The 18,161-nt window shown below is 68.3% G+C and overlaps 1 protein-coding gene and 1 non-coding gene across 2 annotated transcripts; one reads left to right on the top strand and one right to left on the bottom strand.

Moving 5' to 3' along the window:
• Positions 1–6,540: 6,540 nt before the first annotated feature.
• TRNAP-AGG (transfer RNA proline (anticodon AGG)) lies at positions 6,541–6,612 on the bottom strand. Its single transcript has one exon. It is a non-coding gene; the product is annotated as a tRNA-Pro (tRNA).
• A 1,878-nt stretch (positions 6,613–8,490) lies between these two features.
• On the top strand, positions 8,491–17,512 carry OPN1SW (opsin 1, short wave sensitive). The gene is made up of 5 exons (XM_086743958.1): positions 8,491–8,836; positions 10,765–10,933; positions 13,267–13,432; positions 15,591–15,830; positions 17,390–17,512. Exons 1-5 carry the CDS (start codon positions 8,491–8,493, stop codon positions 17,510–17,512), a joined length of 1,044 nt encoding a protein of 347 aa, XP_086600084.1.
• The last annotated feature ends 649 nt before the right edge of the window (positions 17,513–18,161 follow it).

The following is an 18,161-nucleotide window of genomic DNA, read 5'->3' on the forward strand; positions in this document are numbered from 1 at the left end:
GACGCAGGGGACATGGGGGACACGGGGGGTATGGCCATGGGGACGTGGGTCAGGGGACATGGGGGACGTGGCCATGGGGACGCAGGGGACATGGGGGACACGGGGGACACGTGGCCATGGGGACACGGGGGACGTGGGGCCACGGCTGGGGGACGCGGCCATGGGGATGGGGGCCGTGGGTCAGAGGGACACGGGGACAGGGGTTTGGGGACACGGGGGCGTGGACACGGGGATGGCAGGACGTGGCCCTGGGGACGGGGGCCGTGGGGCCAGGGGACGGGGCAGTGGGGACACCGTGGGGCCACGTCCAGGAGGGCACGAGGACGAGGGGGTCCCATGGGTCAGGATCCCGTGGGGCCGTGGGTCGGGGTCCTGTGGGTCCCATGGGTCTGGGGTCCCGTGGGTGCTGGTGGGTCAGGGTCCTGTGGGTTGGGGTCCCATGGGTCTGGGGTCCCGTGGGTGCTGGTGGGTCAGGGTCTTGTGGGTTGGGGTCCCGTGGGTGGGGGTCCCGTGGGTGCTGTGGGTCGGGGTCCCATGGGTCAGGGTCCCGTGGGGCCGTGGGTCGGGGTCCTGTGGGTCCCATGGGTCTGGGGTCCCGTGGGTGCTGGTGGGTCAGGGTCTTGTGGGTCGGGGTCCCGTGGGTGGGGGTCCCGTGGGTGCTGTGGGTCGGGGTCCCATGGGTCAGGGTCCCGTGGGTGCTGTGGGTCGGGGTCCTGTGGGTTGGGGTCCCGTGGGTCCCATGGGTCTGGGGTCCCGCAGGGCTGTGGGTTGGGGTCCCATGGGTCGGGGTGCTGTGGATGGGGGTCCCGTGGGGCTGTGGGTGGGGGTCCTGTGGGTCGGGGTCCCATGGGTCCCATGGGTTGGGGTCCCGCGGGGCCGTGGGTTGGGGTCCTGTGGGTTGGGGTCCCATGGGTGCCATGGGTGGGGGTCCCGTGGGGCGGGTGCCGTGGGTGGGGGTCCCGTGGGTGGGGGTCCCGTGGGGGGGGTCCCGTGGGGGGGGTCCCGTGGGTCCCGTGGGTGGGGGTGCCGTGGGTGGGGGTGCCGTGGGTGGGGGTCCCGTGGGTCCCGTGGGTGGGGGTCCGGTGGGGCTGTGGGTCTGGGGTCCCGTGGGGCTGTGGGTGGGGGTCCCGTGGGTGGGGGTCCCGTGGGTCCCGTGGGTGGGGGTCCCGTGCGTGGGGGTCCCGTGGGTGCCGTGGGTGGGGGTCCCGTGGGTGGGGGTCCCGTGGGTGGGGGTCCCGTGCGTGGGGGTCCCGTGGGTGCCGTGGGTGGGGGTCCCGTGGGGGGGGTCCCGTGGGTCCCGTGGGGCTGTGGGTGGGGGTCCCGTGGGTGGGGGTCCCGTGGGTGGGGGTCCCGTGGGGGCCGTGGGTGGGGGTCCCGTGGGTGGGGGTCCCGTGCGTGGGGGTCCCGTGGGTGCCGTGGGTGGGGGTCCCGTGCGTGGGGGTCCCGTGGGGGCCGTGGGTGGGGGTCCCGTGCGTGGGGGTCCCGTGGGTGGGGGTCCCGTGGGGGCCGTGGGGGGTCCGGCGGGGCCGTACCGCGCGCGGGTGCCGCAGAGGTGCCGGCAGAGGCGGTGGTGCCGCCGCTGCAGCTCCTGGTGCTCCCGGCCCAGCGCCTCCAGCTGCGCCCGCAGCCCCGCCAGCTCCGCTGCGCCCCACGGCACCCGCCCCACGGCCACCTCAGCCCCACGGCACCCGCCCCACGGCCACCTCAGCCCCACGGCACCCACGGCACCCGCCCCACGGCCACCTCAGCCCCACGGCACCCGCCCCACGGCCACCTCAGCCCCACGGCACCCACGGCACCCGCCCCACGGCACCCGCCCCACGGCCACCTCAGCCCCACGGCACCCACGGCACCAGCCCACCATGGCCACCAACCACCCACCACGGCCACCAACCCACCATGGCCACCAACCCGTTCTCCCATGGCCACCAACCCATCCTTCCATGGCCACCAACCCACCATGGCCACCACCCCACCGTGGCCACCAACCCATCCTTCCATGGCCACCAACCCACCATGGCCACCACCCCACCGTGGCCACCAACCCATCCTTCCATGGCCACCAACCCACCATGGCCACCACCCCACCGTGGCCACCAACCCATCCTTCCATGGCCACCAACCCACCATGGCCACCAACCCACCATGGCCACCACCCCGTTCTCCCATGGCCACCAACCCATCCTTCCATGGCCACCACCCCACTGTGGCCACCAACCTACCATGGCCACCAACCCACCATGGCCACCACCCCGTTCTCCCATGGCCACCAACCCATCCTTCCATGGCCACCACCCCACTGTGGCCACCAACCTACCATGGCCACCACCCCACTGTGGCCACCACCCCATCCTTCCACGGCCACCAACCCACCATGGCCACCACCCCACCACGGCCACCAACCCACCACGGCCACCAACCCACCATGGCCACCACCCCACCATGGCCACCAACCCACCACGGCCACCAACCCACCATGGCCACCAACCCACCATGGCCACCACCCCACCACGGCCACCAACCCACCACGGCCACCAACCCACCATGGCCACCACCCCACCATGGCCACCACCCCACCAAGGCCACCAACCCACCATGGCCACCACCCCACCACGGCCACCAACCCACCACGGCCACCAACCCACCATGGCCACCACCCCACCATGGCCACCAACCCACCATGGCCACCAACCCACCATGGCCACCACCCCACCATGGCCACCAACCCACCAAGGCCACCAACCCACCATGGCCACCAACCCACCACGGCCACCAACCCACCACGGCCACCACCCCACCATGGCCACCAACCCACCACGGCCACCAACCCACCATGGCCACCAACCCACCATGGCCACCACCCCACCACGGCCACCAACCCACCACGGCCACCAACCCACCATGGCCACCACCCCACCATGGCCACCACCCCACCAAGGCCACCAACCCACCATGGCCACCACCCCACCACGGCCACCAACCCACCACGGCCACCAACCCACCATGGCCACCACCCCACCATGGCCACCAACCCACCATGGCCACCACCCCACCATGGCCACCAACCCACCAAGGCCACCAACCCACCATGGCCACCACCCCACCATGGCCACCAACCCACCATGGCCACCACCCCACCACGGCCACCAACCCACCATGGCCACCAACCCACCACGGCCACCAACCCACCATGGCCACCAACCCGTTCCCCCATGGCCACCAACCCATCCTTCCACAGCCACCACTCCACCATGGCCACCACCCCACCACGGCCACCAACCCACCACGGCCACCAACCCACCATGGCCACCACCCCATCCTTCCACGGCCACCACCCCACCACGGCCACCAACCCACCATGGCCACCACCCCATCCTTCCACGGCCACCACCCCACCACGGCCACCACCCCACCATGGCCACCACCCCACCGTGGCCACCAGCCCACCCGCCCCGGCCCCACCCCGCGCGCCCCGGTACCTTGGAGCCGGGCCACCCCGGCCCCCATCTCCCGCGGGGCGGTGGCCTCCTCGCGGCGTTGGGTGCCGAGCTCCCGCCCGCGCCGCAGCCCGGCCACGGCCGCCACCCGCTCCAGCGCCCGGGGGGGCCCCAGCGGCGCCCAGCACCCCGCGGCCTGCGGCTGCCCTGCGCGGGGGGCACGGGTGGGCGTCACCCGCGGGGTGCCCACTTTTGGGGGTACCACGCCCTGGGGTGACCAGTTTTGGGGGTGCCCATCCCCATAGCACCCCCATTTTTGGGGGTGCCAGTCCCTGGGGTGCCCATTTTTTGGGGGTACCACGCCCTGGGGTGACCATTTTTTGGGGGTGCCCATCCCCATAGCACCCCCATTTTTGGGGGTGCCAGTCCCTGGGGTGCCCATTTTTTGGGGGTACCACGCCCTGGGGTGACCATTTTTTGGGGGGTGCTCATCCCCATAGCACCCCCATTTTTGGGGGGTGCCAGTCACTTGGGGTGCCCAGTTTTGGGAGTACCAGTCCCCATGGGGTTCCCATTTTTTGGGGTGCCCATTTTTGGGGGTGCCCATCCCCACAGGGTGCCCATCCCTAGGGTGCCCATTTTCAGGGTGCCCACCCCAGAGTGCCCATTTTTGGGGGTGCCCACCCCAGGGGGTGCCCATTTTCGGGGTGCCCATCCCCAGAGTGCCCATTTTTGGGGGTGCCCACCCCAGGGGGTGCCCATTTTCGGGGTGCCCATCCCCAGAGTGCCAATTTTTGGGGGTGCCTATTTTTAGGGGTGCCCTCCCCAGGGGTGCCCATTTTTAGGGGTGCCCTCCCCAGCGGGTGCCCATTTTTTGGGTTGCCCACCCCAGAGTGCCAATTTTTAGGGGTGCCCACCCCAGGGGTGCCCATTTTCGGGATGCCCATCCCTAGGGTGCCCATTTTCTGGGGTGCCCATCCCAGGGGGTGCCCTTTTTTGGGGGTGCCCACCCCAGGGGGTGCCCATTTTCGGGGTGCCCATCCCCCAGGGGTGCCCATTTTCGGGGTGCCCACCCCAGGGAGTGCCTATTTTTAGGGGTGCCCTCCCCAGCGGGTGCCCATTTTTTGGGGTGCCCACCCCAGAGTGCCCATTTTTGGGGGTGCCCACCCCAGGGAGTGCCTATTTTTAGGGGTGCCGACCCCAGGGGGTGCCCATTTTCGGGGTGCCCACCCCAGGGGTGCCTATTTTTAGGGGTGCCCACTCCAGGGGGTGCCTATTTTTGGGGGTGCCCACCCCAGGGGTGCCTATTTTCGGGCTACCCATCCCCAGGGGTGCCCACTTTCGGGGTGCCCATCCCCCAGGGGTGCCCATTTTCGGGGTGCCCACCCCAGGGGGTGCCCATTTTTAGGGGTGCCCTCCCCAGCGGGTGCCCATTTTTTGGGGTGCCCACCCCAGAGTGCCAATTTTTGGGGGTGCCCACCCCAGGGGTGCCTATTTTCGGGCTACCCATCCCCAGGGGTGCCCACTTTCGGGGTGCCCATCCCCCCAGGGGTGCCCATTTTCGGGGTGCCCACCCCAGGGGTGCCTATTTTTAGGGGTGCCCACCCCAGGAGGGTGCCCATTTTCGGGGTGCCCACCCCAGGGGTGCCCATTTTCGGGGTGCCCACCCCAGGGAGTGCCTATTTTTAGGGGTGCCCACCCCAGAGGTGCCCATTTTTGGGGGGTACCAGTCCCCACAGGGTGTCCATTTTTTGGGGTGCCCACCCCAGGGGTGCCCATTTTCGGGGTGCCCATCCCCAGAGTGCCCATTTTTTGGGGTGCCCACCCCAGGGTGCCCATCCCGGGGGTGGGGGCTCCCCGCCCCCCCACTCACTGCCCGCGGAGGAGGAGGAGGAGGCGCCCGGGTCCATGGCTCTGCCCCCCGCCTGTGGGGCCCCCCGCGCCCCCCGCGCTCGCCGGGGTCGCGGTCCCCGCGGGTGGCATCGCCGGTTGCCCTGGCAACCGCCCCCCGGCCCCGCCCCCCAGCGTCACAATGCGCGTTCACTCTGGAGCCGACTGACGGCCGGGAGCCGGGGGGGGGAGGGGCTTGAGTGGGGGGGAGGGGCTTGAGTGGGGGGGAGGGGCCTGGGGACACGGTGGGGGAGGGGGCTGGGCAGCCCGGGGGAGCAGTGACCTCATAGGGGGTGCGGTGACGTCACGCTGAGAGGAGGAGGGCGTGGTGTGACCTGGCCTGGTCCCGCCTGACCCAGTGCAGCCCAGTATGGCCCAGTACAGCCCAGTACGACCCAGTACAGCCCAGTATAATCCAGCACAGTACACTGCAGCCCTGTACATCCCAGTACGACCCTGTACATCCCAGTACGACCCAGTACAACCCAGTACAGTACACTGCAGCCCAGCACAGCCCAGTATAGGGCAGTACGACCCAGTACAGTACACTGCAGCCCAGTACATCCCAGTACGACCCAGTACAAACCACTACAGTACACCGCAGCCCAGTACAGCCCAGTATGATCCAGCACAGCCCAGGATGACCCAGTACAGCCCAGTACAAACCAGTACAACACAGTACAGTACACTGAGACCCGGTACATTACCCTACAGCCCAGTACAACCCAGTACAGCCCAGTACGACCCAGTACAGCCAGACCGGGCCAGGACCCCCCCCCCCCCACCCCACGCACCCCCCCCACTGGGGGCTCAGCCCACCCCGGTCCCCCCACCCCTGTGTGTCCCCCCCCCACAGCCGGGCACAGCCCCACGGGTGCCCCAGGACCCACTCGTGGGTGGGCACCCCCTCCATACACCCCCCCCCCCCAAGGACCCGGACACCCAGCGAGGTGCCGCTGCCACCCCCACGCGTGGGCACCCCACTCCGCGCGGGTGCCCCCCCCCACCCCCCCACGGTCCGTCCGCTCCACCCGGCCCCTTTATGGAGGTGGGGGGGGGGGGCGTGGGGGAGACACCCAACCGCCCTTAATCCCCCCACCCCCACCCCACTAAGCCGCTTGTGCTCATCCTTCCTGCCCCACGGGAAGCCCCACGGTCACGGGGGGGGTGGTGACAGGAAAGGGGGGGAAGCAAAAAAAAAAAAAAAAAACTCGGGCTCGTCCGGGATTTGAACCCGGGACCTCTCGCACCCTAAGCGAGAATCATACCCCTAGACCAACGAGCCGCTCTGGTTTAAGTACCCCCCCGCAGGTCACGCGTGGGTGGGTGGGGGGGTACGGCCCGGCAGCAGCGGTTCTGCAGCCCCCCCCGCCCCCCCCGAAAAGGTGCATCGCTCCCCCTTCACCACGCGGTAGTGCACCCCCCCACTCGTGCACCCCCCACCCGAAATTGTACCCCCCCACTCGTGCACCCCCCACTCGTGCACCCCTCCACTCGAAATTGCACCCCCCACTCGTGCACCCCCCACTCGTGCACCCCCCACCCGAAATTGTACCCCCCCACTCGTGCACCCCTCCACTCGAAACTGCACCCCCCACTCGTGCACCCCCACTCGTGCACCCCCCACCCGAAATTGTACCCCCCAATCGTGCACTCCCCACCACCCACCCGTGCACCCCCCCACCCACTCGTGCACCCCCCACCCGTGCACCCCACCCAACCCGAAATCGCACCCCTCACTTATGCCACCCCCGAAATTGCACCCCCCCCACCCATGCACCCCCCACCCGTGAACCTCCCCCCCCCAGGTGCCCCCCACCCCCCATCCCACGAGGGACCCCCCCCACCCTGGGGCAGGACACCCCCCCCCCCCACCCAGCGCAGAGCAGGGGGACACAAAATAGTGGGGGGCACTGGGTGCTGGGGGCGGGGGGGGACCTCACCGGGGGACCCCTAACCCCCCCTGGGACCCCAACCCCCCCCGGGACCCCAAATTCCCCCTGGGAAGACCCCCAAATCCCCCTCTGGGGACCCCCACTCCCTCTGGGGATCCCAACTCCCCCCCAGAACCCCAAATCCCCCCCTGCGACCCCCAAATTCCCCCCAGTACCCCAAATCCCCTCTGGGACCCCCAAAATCTCCCCCAGAACCCCAAATCCCTCCCTGGGACCCCCAAATCCCCCCCAGCACCCCAAATCCCCTCTGGGACCCCCAAAATCCCCCCCGGAACCCCAAATCCCCTCTGGGACCCCCAAATCGCCCTCTCTGGGACCCTTAAACCCCTCCAAGACCCAAAATCCCTCCCCCGGAACCCCAAATCCGCTCAGGGACCCCCAAATCCCCCCTCCCGTGACACCAACTCATCCCTGGGACCCCCAAATCCCCCCTGGTCCCCTCAATCCCCATCTGGGACCCCAAGCTCCCCACTGGGACCCCAACCTCCCTGGGACCCCCCACTGCCCCCTGGGACCCCAACCCCTCCCTGGGACCCCAACTCCCCCTCTGTGGACCCCCAACTGCCCTGGGACCCTCAAATCTCCCCCTGGGACCCCCAAATCCTCATCTGGGACCCCAACCCCTCCTGGGACTCCCCAAATCCCCCCCTGGGGACCCCAAACCCCCTCTGGGACCCCCCAAATCCACCCCTGGGGACCCCAACCCCCCTCTGGGACCCCCGCCTCCCTTGGGACCTCAAATCCTCGCTGGGGCCCCCGAATCGCCCTCTGAGACCCCACGCCCCCCCCCCCCCACTCCGGGACCCCCAAATCCCCCTCTGGGACCCCCACCTCCTTTGGGACCCTCCAGGGCACTGCGCCCCCCCACCCCAAACCCACCACATCCCACCTTGGCGACCCCCCCACCCCTCCCTACATCCCCCCCACCCCACCCCAACCCCAAAGCCCTCCCCCCCCCAAATCCGCCCCCCAAATCGGCTCGGCCCGGCTTAGGAGGGGGGATTAGGGGCTGAGCCGGGCTTAGCCCCCCCCCAAATCCCCGAGTTTGTCCCCTGATCCCCCCTCAGCCCTTAAGCGGCTTGGGGCCGCGCGGGGTATATGAGGGGGTGGGCCCGGGGAGGGGGTCCCAAGCGCGCGCGCGTCCCTTCCCCGCGTCCCTTCCCCGCGTCCCCCTCCCCGAATTGGATGTTCCCGGCCCCGCGGCGGCCATGTCGGGCGAGGAGGAGTTCTACCTCTTCAAGAACCAGTCCTCGGTGGGGCCCTGGGACGGCCCCCAGTACCACATCGCCCCGGCCTGGGCCTTCCACCTCCAGACGGCCTTCATGGGCTTCGTCTTCTTGGTGGGCACGCCCCTCAACGCCGTGGTCCTCTTGGTCACCGTCAAGTACAAGAAGCTGAGGCAACCCCTCAACTACATCTTGGTGAACATCTCCTTCAGCGGCTTCATCTCCTGCATCTTCAGCGTCTTCACCGTCTTCGTCTCCAGCTCCCAGGGTTACTTCGTCTTCGGCAAGCACATGTGTGCCTTGGAGGGCTTCGTGGGGGCTACCGGAGGTAGGTGGCGGTGGTGGTGGTGGGGACACACCAGCGTGGGATGGTGGGGCTGGAGGACTTGGGGTGACCCCACCACGGTCTGGTGAGGCTGTAGACGGGGGTGAGCGTCGTGGTCTGGAGGGACTGGAGGAGTTGGGGGGACCATCGTGGTTTGGTGGGGCTGGAGATGGGGGTGACCACCATGGTTTGGTGGGGCTGGAGATGGGGGTGACCGCCATGGTTTGGTGGGACTGGAGGAGCTGAGGTGGCCACCATGGTCTGGTGGGGCTGGAGATGGGGGCAACCACCGTGGTCTGGTTGGGCTGGAGATGGGGGCAACCACCATGGTCTGGTGGGGCTGGAGAAGGTGGGGTGACCCCACCACGGTCTGGTGGGGCTGTAGACGGGGGTGACTGTCGTGGTCTGGTGGGACTGGAGGAGCTGAGGTGAGGACCATGGTCTGGAGGGACTGGAGGAGCTGGGGTGACCACCGTGGTCTGGAGGGACTGTAGGAGCTGGGGTGACCACCATGGTCTGGTGGGGCTGGAGATGGGGGTTGACCACCGTGGTCTGGTGGGGCTGCAGGAGCTGAGGTGACCACCGTGGTCTGGTGGGGCTGTAGATGGGGGTGACCATCGTGGTCTGGTGGGACTGGAGGAGCTGAGGTGACCACCGTGGTCTGGAGGGACTGGAGGAGCTGGGGTGACCACCATGGTCTGGTGGGGCTGGAGATGGGGGTGACCACCGTGGTCTGGTGGGGCTGGAGAAGGTGGGGTGACCCCACCACGGTCTGGTGGGGCTGTAGACGGGGGTGACCATCGTGGTCTGGTGGGACTGGAGGAGCTGAGGTGAGGACCATGGTCTGGAGGGACTGGAGGAGCTGAGGTGACCATCGTGGTCTGGTGGGGCTGTAGATGGGGGTGACCACCATGGTTTGGTGGGGCAGTAGATGGGGGTGACCACCGTGGTCTGGTGGGGCTGAAGAAGCTGGGGTGACCATCGTGGTCTGGTGGGACTGTAGGAGCTGAGGTGAGGACCACGGTTTGGTGGGGCTGTAGGAGCTGAGGTTACCACCGTGGTCTGGTGGGGCAGTAGATGGGGGTGACCACCATCGTTTGGTGGGGCTGGAGAAGCTGGGGTGACCACCATGGTCTGGTGGGGTTGTAGATGGGGGTGACCACCATAGTTTGGTGGGGCTGTAGATGGGGGTGACCACCATGGTTTGGTGGGGCTGGAGGAGCTGGGGTGACCACTACAATCTGGTGGGGTTGTAGGTAGGGTTGACCGTCATGGTCTGTGGTAGGGTTATAGGTGGTGACCACCACAATCTGGTGGGGCTGGAGAAGTTGGGTGACCACCATGGTCTGGCGGGGCCGTTGATGGGGGCCACCACCACGGTTTGGTGGGGCTGGAGAAATTGGGTGACCACCGTGGTCTGGTGGGACTCTCGATGGGGGCCACCACCACGGTTTGGTGGGGCTGGAGGAGCTGGGGGTGACCACCGTGGTCTGGTGGGGCTGTAGATGGGGGTGACCACCATGGTCTGGCGGGGCCGTCGATGGGGGCCACCACCATGGTCTGGTGGGGCTGGAGAAGTTGGGTGACCACCGTGGTCTGGTGGGGCAGTAGATGGGGGTGACCACCACGGTTTGGTGGGGCTGGAGAAGTTGGGTGACCACCGTGGTCTGGTGGGACTCTCGATGGGGGCCACCACCACGGTTTGGTGGGGCTGTAGACGGGGGTGACCACCGTGGTCTGGTGGGACTCTCGATGGGGGCCACCCCCACGGTTTGGTGGGTCCGTAGGCGCTGGGCCCCCGCCACGGTCCGGCGGGGCTGTCGGCAGGGTTGACCACGGCAGCCGGCGGTGGGGTTGGCGACGGGGGCGAGGGGCGCGGCCGTGGGCTGAGGTGTGTCCCCCCCCCCCGCCGCGTGTCCCCCCCGCCGCAGGGCTGGTGACGGGCTGGTCCCTGGCCTTCCTGGCCTTCGAGCGCTACATCGTCATCTGCAAGCCCTTCGGCAACTTCCGCTTCAGCTCCAAGCACGCGCTGGTGGTGGTGGTGGCCACCTGGGTCATCGGCGTCGGCGTCGCCGTCCCCCCCTTCTTCGGCTGGAGCAGGTGGGGGGCGGGGGGGGGGGGGGCGGCGCCGCCGCGGGGTGCCGGGGGTGACGGCGGGGCACGGGGCAGCCCCCGGCGTTGCCGTGGGGAGCCGCGGGGTGTCACCGAGGTGCCGTGGGGTGCCACCAAGGAGACATGGGGTGCCATGAGGTGCCATGGGGTGCCACCAAGGTGCCGTGGGGTGTCACCGAGGTGCCGTGGGGTGCCACCTAGGAGACATGGGGTGCCATGAGGTGCCATGGGGTGCCACCAAGGTGCCGTGGGGTGTCACCGAGGTGCCGTGGGGTGCCACCAAGGTGTGGTGGGGTGCCGCCAAGGAGCCATGGGGTGCCATGAGGTGCCATGGGGTGCCACCAAGGTGCCGTGGGGTGTCACAAGGTACCATGGGGTGCCACCAAGGAGCCATGGGGTGTCGCGAGGTGCCGTGGGGTGCCACCAAGGAGCCACGGGGTGCCATGAGGTGCCATGGGGTGCCACCAAGGTGCCGTGGGGTGTCACGAGGTGCCGTGGGGTGCCACCAAGGAGACATGGGGTGCCACCAAGGTGTGGTGGGGTGTCACGAGGTGCCATGGGGTGCCACCGAGGTGCCGTGGGGTGCCACCAAGGTGTGGTGGGGTGCCGCCAAGGAGCCATGGGGTGCCATGAGGTGCCATGGGGTGCCACCAAGGTGCTGTCGGGTGTCACCAAGGAGACATGGGGTGCCATCAAGGTGCCGTGGGGTGCCACCAAGGTGCCGTGGGGTGTCACCAAGGTGCTGTGGGGTGCCACCAAGGAGCCATGGGGTGTCACGAGATGCCGTGGGGTGCCACTAAGGAGCCATGGGGTGCCATGGGGTGCCACCAAGGAGCCTTGGGGTGCCATGAGGTGCCATGGGGTGCCACCAAGGTGTGGTGGGGTGTCACGAGGTGCCATGGGGTGCCACCAAGGAGCCACGGGGATGCCGTAGTGGTGCCGTGGTGATGTCACCAGGGTGTCACAAGGGTTCATGGGGTGCTGTGGTGGGCCATCACGGTGCCGTGGGGTGCCATGAGGTGCCATGGGGTGCCACCAAGGAGCCATGGGGTGCCACCAAGGTGCCGTGGGGTGCCATGAGGTGCCATGGAGATATCATGGGGGGGTCACGGGGTGCCAGGGGGATGTCACGAGGGCTCATGGGGTGCCATGGGGGGACACCACGGTGCCATGAGGTGTCACAAGGGTGTCATGGGGGTGCCATGGGGTTCCATGGGGCGCTGGCAGTGCCACGGGGTGGTGGGGGTGCCAGGGGGTGCCGTGGGGGTGTCATGAGGTGCCATCAGGTGCCATGGGGTGACACTGGGGTGCCACAGGGCACCATGGGGTGCCATGGTGGTGACACAGGGGTGTCACAGGGGTGCCACGGGGGTGCCATGGTGGTGCCATGGTGGTGCCATGGGGTGTCAGGGGGTGCCATGGGGTGTCACGGTGGTGTCGCAGGGTGCCAGGGGGTGCCAGGGGGTGACACTGGGGTGCCACAGGACGCCATGGGGTGCCATGGGTGTCACTGGGGTGCCACGGGGATGTCACCGGGGTGCCGGGGGGTGCCAGGGGGTGCCAGGGGGTGTGTAGGGGTGCCATTGGGTCCCAGGGGGTCCCAGGGGGTGCCAGGGGTGCCAGGGGGTGCCATGGGGTGCCATGGGTTGCTGGGGGGCACCGGGGGGTGTCACAGGGTGCTGGGGGATGCCGTGGGGTGCCATAGTGGTGTCATGGTGATGCCACGGTGGTGCCTTGGGGTGCCGGGGGGTCCCATGGGGTGCCGGGGGGTGCCTTGGGGTGCTGGGGGGCCCCAAGGGGTGCCGGGGGGTGCCATGGGGTGCTGGGGGGTGCCTTGGGGTGCCGGGGGATCCCACGGGGCGCCGGGGGGTCCCACGGGGTGCCGGGGGGTGCCTTGGGGTGCCGGGGGGTCCCATGGGGGTGCCGGGGGGTGCCTTGGGGTGCCAGGGGGTCCCACGGGGGTGCCGGGGGGTCCCATGGGGTGCCGGGGGATGCCTTGGGGCACCGGGGGGTGCCTTGGGGTGCCGGGGGGCCCCATGGGGTGCCGGGGGGTGCCTTGGGGTGCCGCGGGGTGCCATGGGGTGCCGGGGGGCCCCATGGGGCGCCGGGGGGTCCCACGGGGCGCCGGGGGGTGCCATGGGGTGCCGGGGGTCCCACGGGGTGCCGGGGGGTCCCATGGGGTGCCGGGGGGTGCCATGGGGCGCCGGGGGATCCCATGGGGTGCCGGGGGGTCCCATGGGGGTGTCACCAGGGGGTCCCATGGGGGTGCCGGGGGGCGGCGCGTGGCACGGCGCGGGTGCTGACGCCCCCCCCCCCCCCAGGTACATCCCCGAGGGGCTGCAGTGCTCGTGCGGCCCCGACTGGTACACGGTGGGCACCAAGTACCGCAGCGAGTACTACACCTGGTTCCTCTTCGTCTTCTGCTTCATCGTGCCGCTCTCCCTCATCATCTTCTCCTACTCCCAGCTGCTCAGCGCCCTGCGGGCCGTGAGTGGGGGCGCGGAGAGGGGGAGACGGATGGAAGGGAAGGAGGAGGGATGGAGAGGTGGAAGGGTGGGGAGGTGCAGACGGAGCGATGGAGAAACGGAGAGGTGGAAGATTGGCTGGAGGGGCAGCGGGATGGAGAGGTGGAGAGGTGGAGAGGTGGAGATGGAGAGGTGGAGATGGAGAAACGGAGAAGTGGAAGATTGGCTGGAGGGGCAGCGGGATGGAGAGGTGGAGAGGTGGAGAGGTGGAGAGGTGGAGATGGAGATGTGGAGATGGAGATGTGGAGATGGAGAGATGGAGATGTGGAGATGGAGAGGTGGAGATGGAGAAACGGAGAGATGGATGAATGGGGAGATGGAGAGGCAGAGATGGAGAGGTAGAGATGGAGAGATGGAGAGGTGGAAGATTGGCTGGAGGGACAGCGAGATGGAGAGGTGGAGAGATGGAAAGATGGAGATGTGGAGATGGAGAGGTGGAGATGTGGAGTTGGAGAGGTGGAGATGGAGAAACAGAGAGATGGATGAATGGGGAGATGGAGAGGCAGAGATGGAGAAACGGAGAGGTGGAAGATTGGCTGGAGGGGCAGCGGGATGGAGAGGTGGAGACGTGGAGAGGTGGAGATGTGGAGATGGAGAGGTGAAGAGGTGAAGGGATGGAGGGATGGAGAGGTGGAGATGGAGAGGTGAAGAGGTGAAGGGATGGAGGGATGGAGAGGTGGAGATGGAGAGGTGGAGAGGTGAAGAGGTGAAGGGATGGAGGGATGGAGAGGTGGAAGATTGGCTGGAGGGACAGCAGGATGGAGAGATGGAGACATGGAGAGGTGGAGAGGTGGAGGTGGAGATGGAGAGGTGGAGAGGTGGAGGGAGGAAGGAGAGGTGGGGAGATGGGGAGATGGAGAAACGGAGAGATGGACAGATGGGGAGATGGAGGGATGGAAGATTGGCTGGAGGGACAGCAGGATGGAGAGATGGAGACATGGAGAGGTGGAGACGTGGAGATGGAGAGATGAAGGGATGGAGGGATGGAGAGGTGGGGAAATGGAGGGATGGAGAGCGGGAGAGGTGGTGGGATGGCTGGAGGGACGGATGGGTGGAGGGATGGGGAGATGGAGGGGTGGAAGGAGAGATGGGCAAGAGGAGTGGGGGGAAGAGGGAGGGAGAGGTGGAGGGATGGAGGGGTGGCTGGAGGGATGGAGGGACGGAGAGCTGCAGAGGTGGAGGGATGGAGGGATGGAGGGGTGGCTGGAGGGAAGGAAGGAGGGATGGAGGGATGAAGGGTGGGAAGGGTGGAGGGAAGAAGGGCAGGAGAGCTGGAGAGACGAAGAACGGGGGGTTGGAGGGGTGACTGGAGGGATGGAGGGATGGATGGACGGAGGGTTGGAGAGATGGAGGACTGCATGGAGGGATGGGGAGATGGAGAGGTGGGGAGACGGAAAGATGGAGAGATGAAGGGATGGAGGGACGAAGGGAAGGAGAGACGAGGGAAGGAGGGATGGAGAGAAGGAGGGATGGAGAGAAGGAGGGATGGAGAGAAGGAGGGATGGAGAGATGGTTGGAGGGATGGAGAGATGGTTGGAGGGATGGAGAGAAGGAGGGGTGGAGAGAAGGAGGGATGGAGAGATGGTTGGAGGGGTGGAGAGAAGGAGGGATGGAGAGATGGTTGGAGGGGTGGAGAGATGGTTGGAGGGATGGAGAGAAGGAGGGATGGAGAGATGGTTGGAGGGATGGAGAGAAGGAGGGATGGAGAGATGGTTGGAGGGGTGGAGAGATGGTTGGAGGGGTGGAGAGAAGGAGGGATGGAGAGAAGGAGGGATGGAGAGAAGGAGGGATGGAGAGAAGGAGGGATGGAGATGGTTGGAGGGATGGAGAGATGGTTGGAGGGATGGAGAGAAGGAGGGATGGAGAGAAGGAGGGATGGAGAGATGGTTGGAGGGGTGGAGGGAAGGAGAGCAGGAGGGAGGGATGGAGGGAGGAGCGGAGGGGTGGCTGGAGGGGTGGTGGGATGGGGACGTGGAGGGCTGGAGGGACGGGGGAGGGTCAGAAGGGTGGAGAGGGAGGACTGGCTGCGGGGACGGCGGGAGGAAGGACAGAGGCAGGCGGGCAGCAGGGCCGGAGCCCGACCCCCGACCCCCGACCCCCGACCCCCGTCCCGGGCGCAGGTGGCGGCGCAGCAGCAGGAGTCGGCCACGACGCAGAAGGCGGAGCGGGAGGTGTCGCGCATGGTGGTGGTGATGGTGGGCTCCTTCTGCCTCTGCTACGTGCCCTACGCCGCCCTGGCCATGTACATGGTGAACAACCGCAACCACGGCCTGGACCTGCGCCTGGTCACCATCCCTGCCTTCTTCTCCAAGAGCGCCTGCGTCTACAACCCCATCATCTACTGCTTCATGAACAAACAGGTGACCCGCCGCGCCGGGGCCGTGGGGGCGGCCTGGGACGCCGGGGTGATGGAGACGTCATGGGACACCCGGGCCGTGGGGGCGTCCTGGGACGCCAGGGCCATGGAGACATCATGGGACACCTGGGCCATGGGGGCATCCTGGGACGCCGGGGCCATGGGGACGTCCTGGGACACCTGGGTGATGGAGACGTCATGGGACACCCGGGCCGTGGGGGCATCCTGGGACGCCAGGGCCATGGGGGCGTCCTGGGACACCTGGGTGATGGGGGTGTCCTGGGACACCTGGGGCATGGGGGCACCTGGGTGATGGAGACGTCATGGGACACCCGGGCCATGGGGGCGTCCTGGGACGCCAGGGCCATGGAGACATCCTGGGACACCTGAGCCATGGGGGCGTCCTGGGACACCTGGGTGATGGGGGTGTCCTGGGACACCTGGGTGATGGAGACACCCAGGGGATGGGGACATCCCGGGATATTCGGGCAACGGGAACACCTGGGACACTGGGGTGATGGGGACGTCCAGGACACTTGGGCAACAGGGACACCATGAGACGCTTGGGCGATGGGGACACCCCAGGACACCCGGGTGGTGGGGACATCCTGGGACACCCGGGCCATGGGGACACCTGGGTGATGGGGACATCCAGAAATAGCGGGGTGATGGGGACACTGTGGGACACCAGGGCGATGGGGACACCCCGAGACACCCAGAAGATGGGGACATCCAAGGACACTTGGGTGATGGGGACATCTCAGGACAGCTGGGTGGTGGGGACAGCCGGGGACACCTGGGTGGTGGGGACACCAAAGTGATGGGGACACCCGGGGACACCTGGGCAACGGGGACACCTGCGTGATGGGGACATCCAGGAACCTCTGGGTGACGGGGACACCCTGGGACACTGGAGATGTGGGGACACCCTGGGACACTGGGGCAATGGGGACACCCTGGGACACTGGAGATGTGGGGACACCCTGGGACACTGGGGCAATGGGGACATCCCAAGACACCTGGGTGATGGGGACATCCTGGGACACTGGAGATATGGGGACATCATGGGACACCCGGGTGATGGGGACACCTGGGTGATGGGGACACCAAAGTGATGGGGACAGCCAGGAACCTCTGGGTGACGGGGACATCCTGGGACACCTGGGTGACGGGGACACCTGGGTGATGGGGACATCCACGAACCTCTGGGTGATGGGGACACCCTGGGACACCCGGGTGATGGGGACACCGGAGATGTGGGGACATCCTGGGACACCCGGGTGACGGGGTCACCCTGGGACACTGGAGACGTGGGGACACCCCGGGCCATCTGGGCACTGGGGACCCGCTGGGACACCTGGGGACCGGGGCCACCCCGGGATGGCTGGACTGGGACGGACTGGGACGGAGCCAGGACACCACGGCCCTCGGGACGGCCGGGGACGAGGCCGCTTGGGGACACCCGGGGGGGGGGACGACGCCCGGGGTTGGGGCCGGTTGGGGGGCCGGTTGGGGGGCCGGTTGGGGGGCCGGTTGGGGGGCTGAGGCGGCCCCGCCCCACAGTTCCGCGCCTGCATCCTGGAGACGGCGTGCGGCAAGCCCATGGCGGACGACTCCGACGTCTCCAGCTCGGCCCAGCGCACGGAGGTCTCCTCCGTCTCCTCCAGCCAGGTCAGCCCCAGCTGAGCCGCCCCACCCCGGCCCCCCGCCCCACGGCCGCTATGGGGCTGGGGGTCGCTCTGGGGGGGGGCCAGGCTAGGACGTAGGCGCGGGCGGGACAATAAAGGCACCGCCGCGCTCGGAACGCAACGCCGAGTCCGTCTGCGCGTCGGCCGCCCCACGGCGCGGGGGCGATGGGGGTCTGGCCCCACGGCGGGGAGGGGATGGGGGTCCGGCCCCACGGCGGGGAGGGGATTGGGGTCTTGGCCCCACAGCATGGAGGGGATGGGGGTCTGGCCCCATGGCATGGAGGGGATGGGGGTCCGGCCCCACAGCGGGGAGGGGATGGGGGTCCAGACCCACAGCGTGGAGGGGATGGGGGTCTGGCCCCATGGCATGGAGGGGATGGGGGTCTCAGCCCCACGGCATGGAGGGGATGGGGGTCCAGCCCCACGGTGGGGAGGGGATGGAGGTCTCAGACCCACGGCGCAGAGGGGATGGGGGTCTCAGACCCATGGGGTGGAGGGGATGGGGGTCCGGCCCCACGGCGTGGAGGGGATAGGGGTCCAGCCCCACGGCGTGGAGGGGATGGGGGTCTCAGACCTACGGCATGGAGGGGATGGGGGTCCGGCCCCACGGCGTGGAGGGGATGGGGGTCCGGCCCCACGGCGCAGAG

This window comes from Chlamydotis macqueenii, chromosome 1 (assembly GCF_036417535.1).
Source record: "Chlamydotis macqueenii isolate bChlMac1 chromosome 1, bChlMac1.mat, whole genome shotgun sequence".
Classification (NCBI taxonomy): Eukaryota; Metazoa; Chordata; class Aves; order Otidiformes; family Otididae; genus Chlamydotis; species Chlamydotis macqueenii.

Coding starts and splice junctions, on each gene's coding strand:
- OPN1SW (XM_086743958.1), top strand. CDS start 8,491: ATGTCGGGCGAGGAGGAGTTCTACCTCTTCAAGAACCAGTCCTCGGTG. Junction 13,433..15,590: donor TGCTCAGCGCCCTGCGGGCC/GTGAGTGGGGGC, acceptor TCCCGGGCGCAG/GTGGCGGCGCAGCAGCAGGA. Junction 15,831..17,389: donor ACTGCTTCATGAACAAACAG/GTGACCCGCCGC, acceptor CCCGCCCCACAG/TTCCGCGCCTGCATCCTGGA.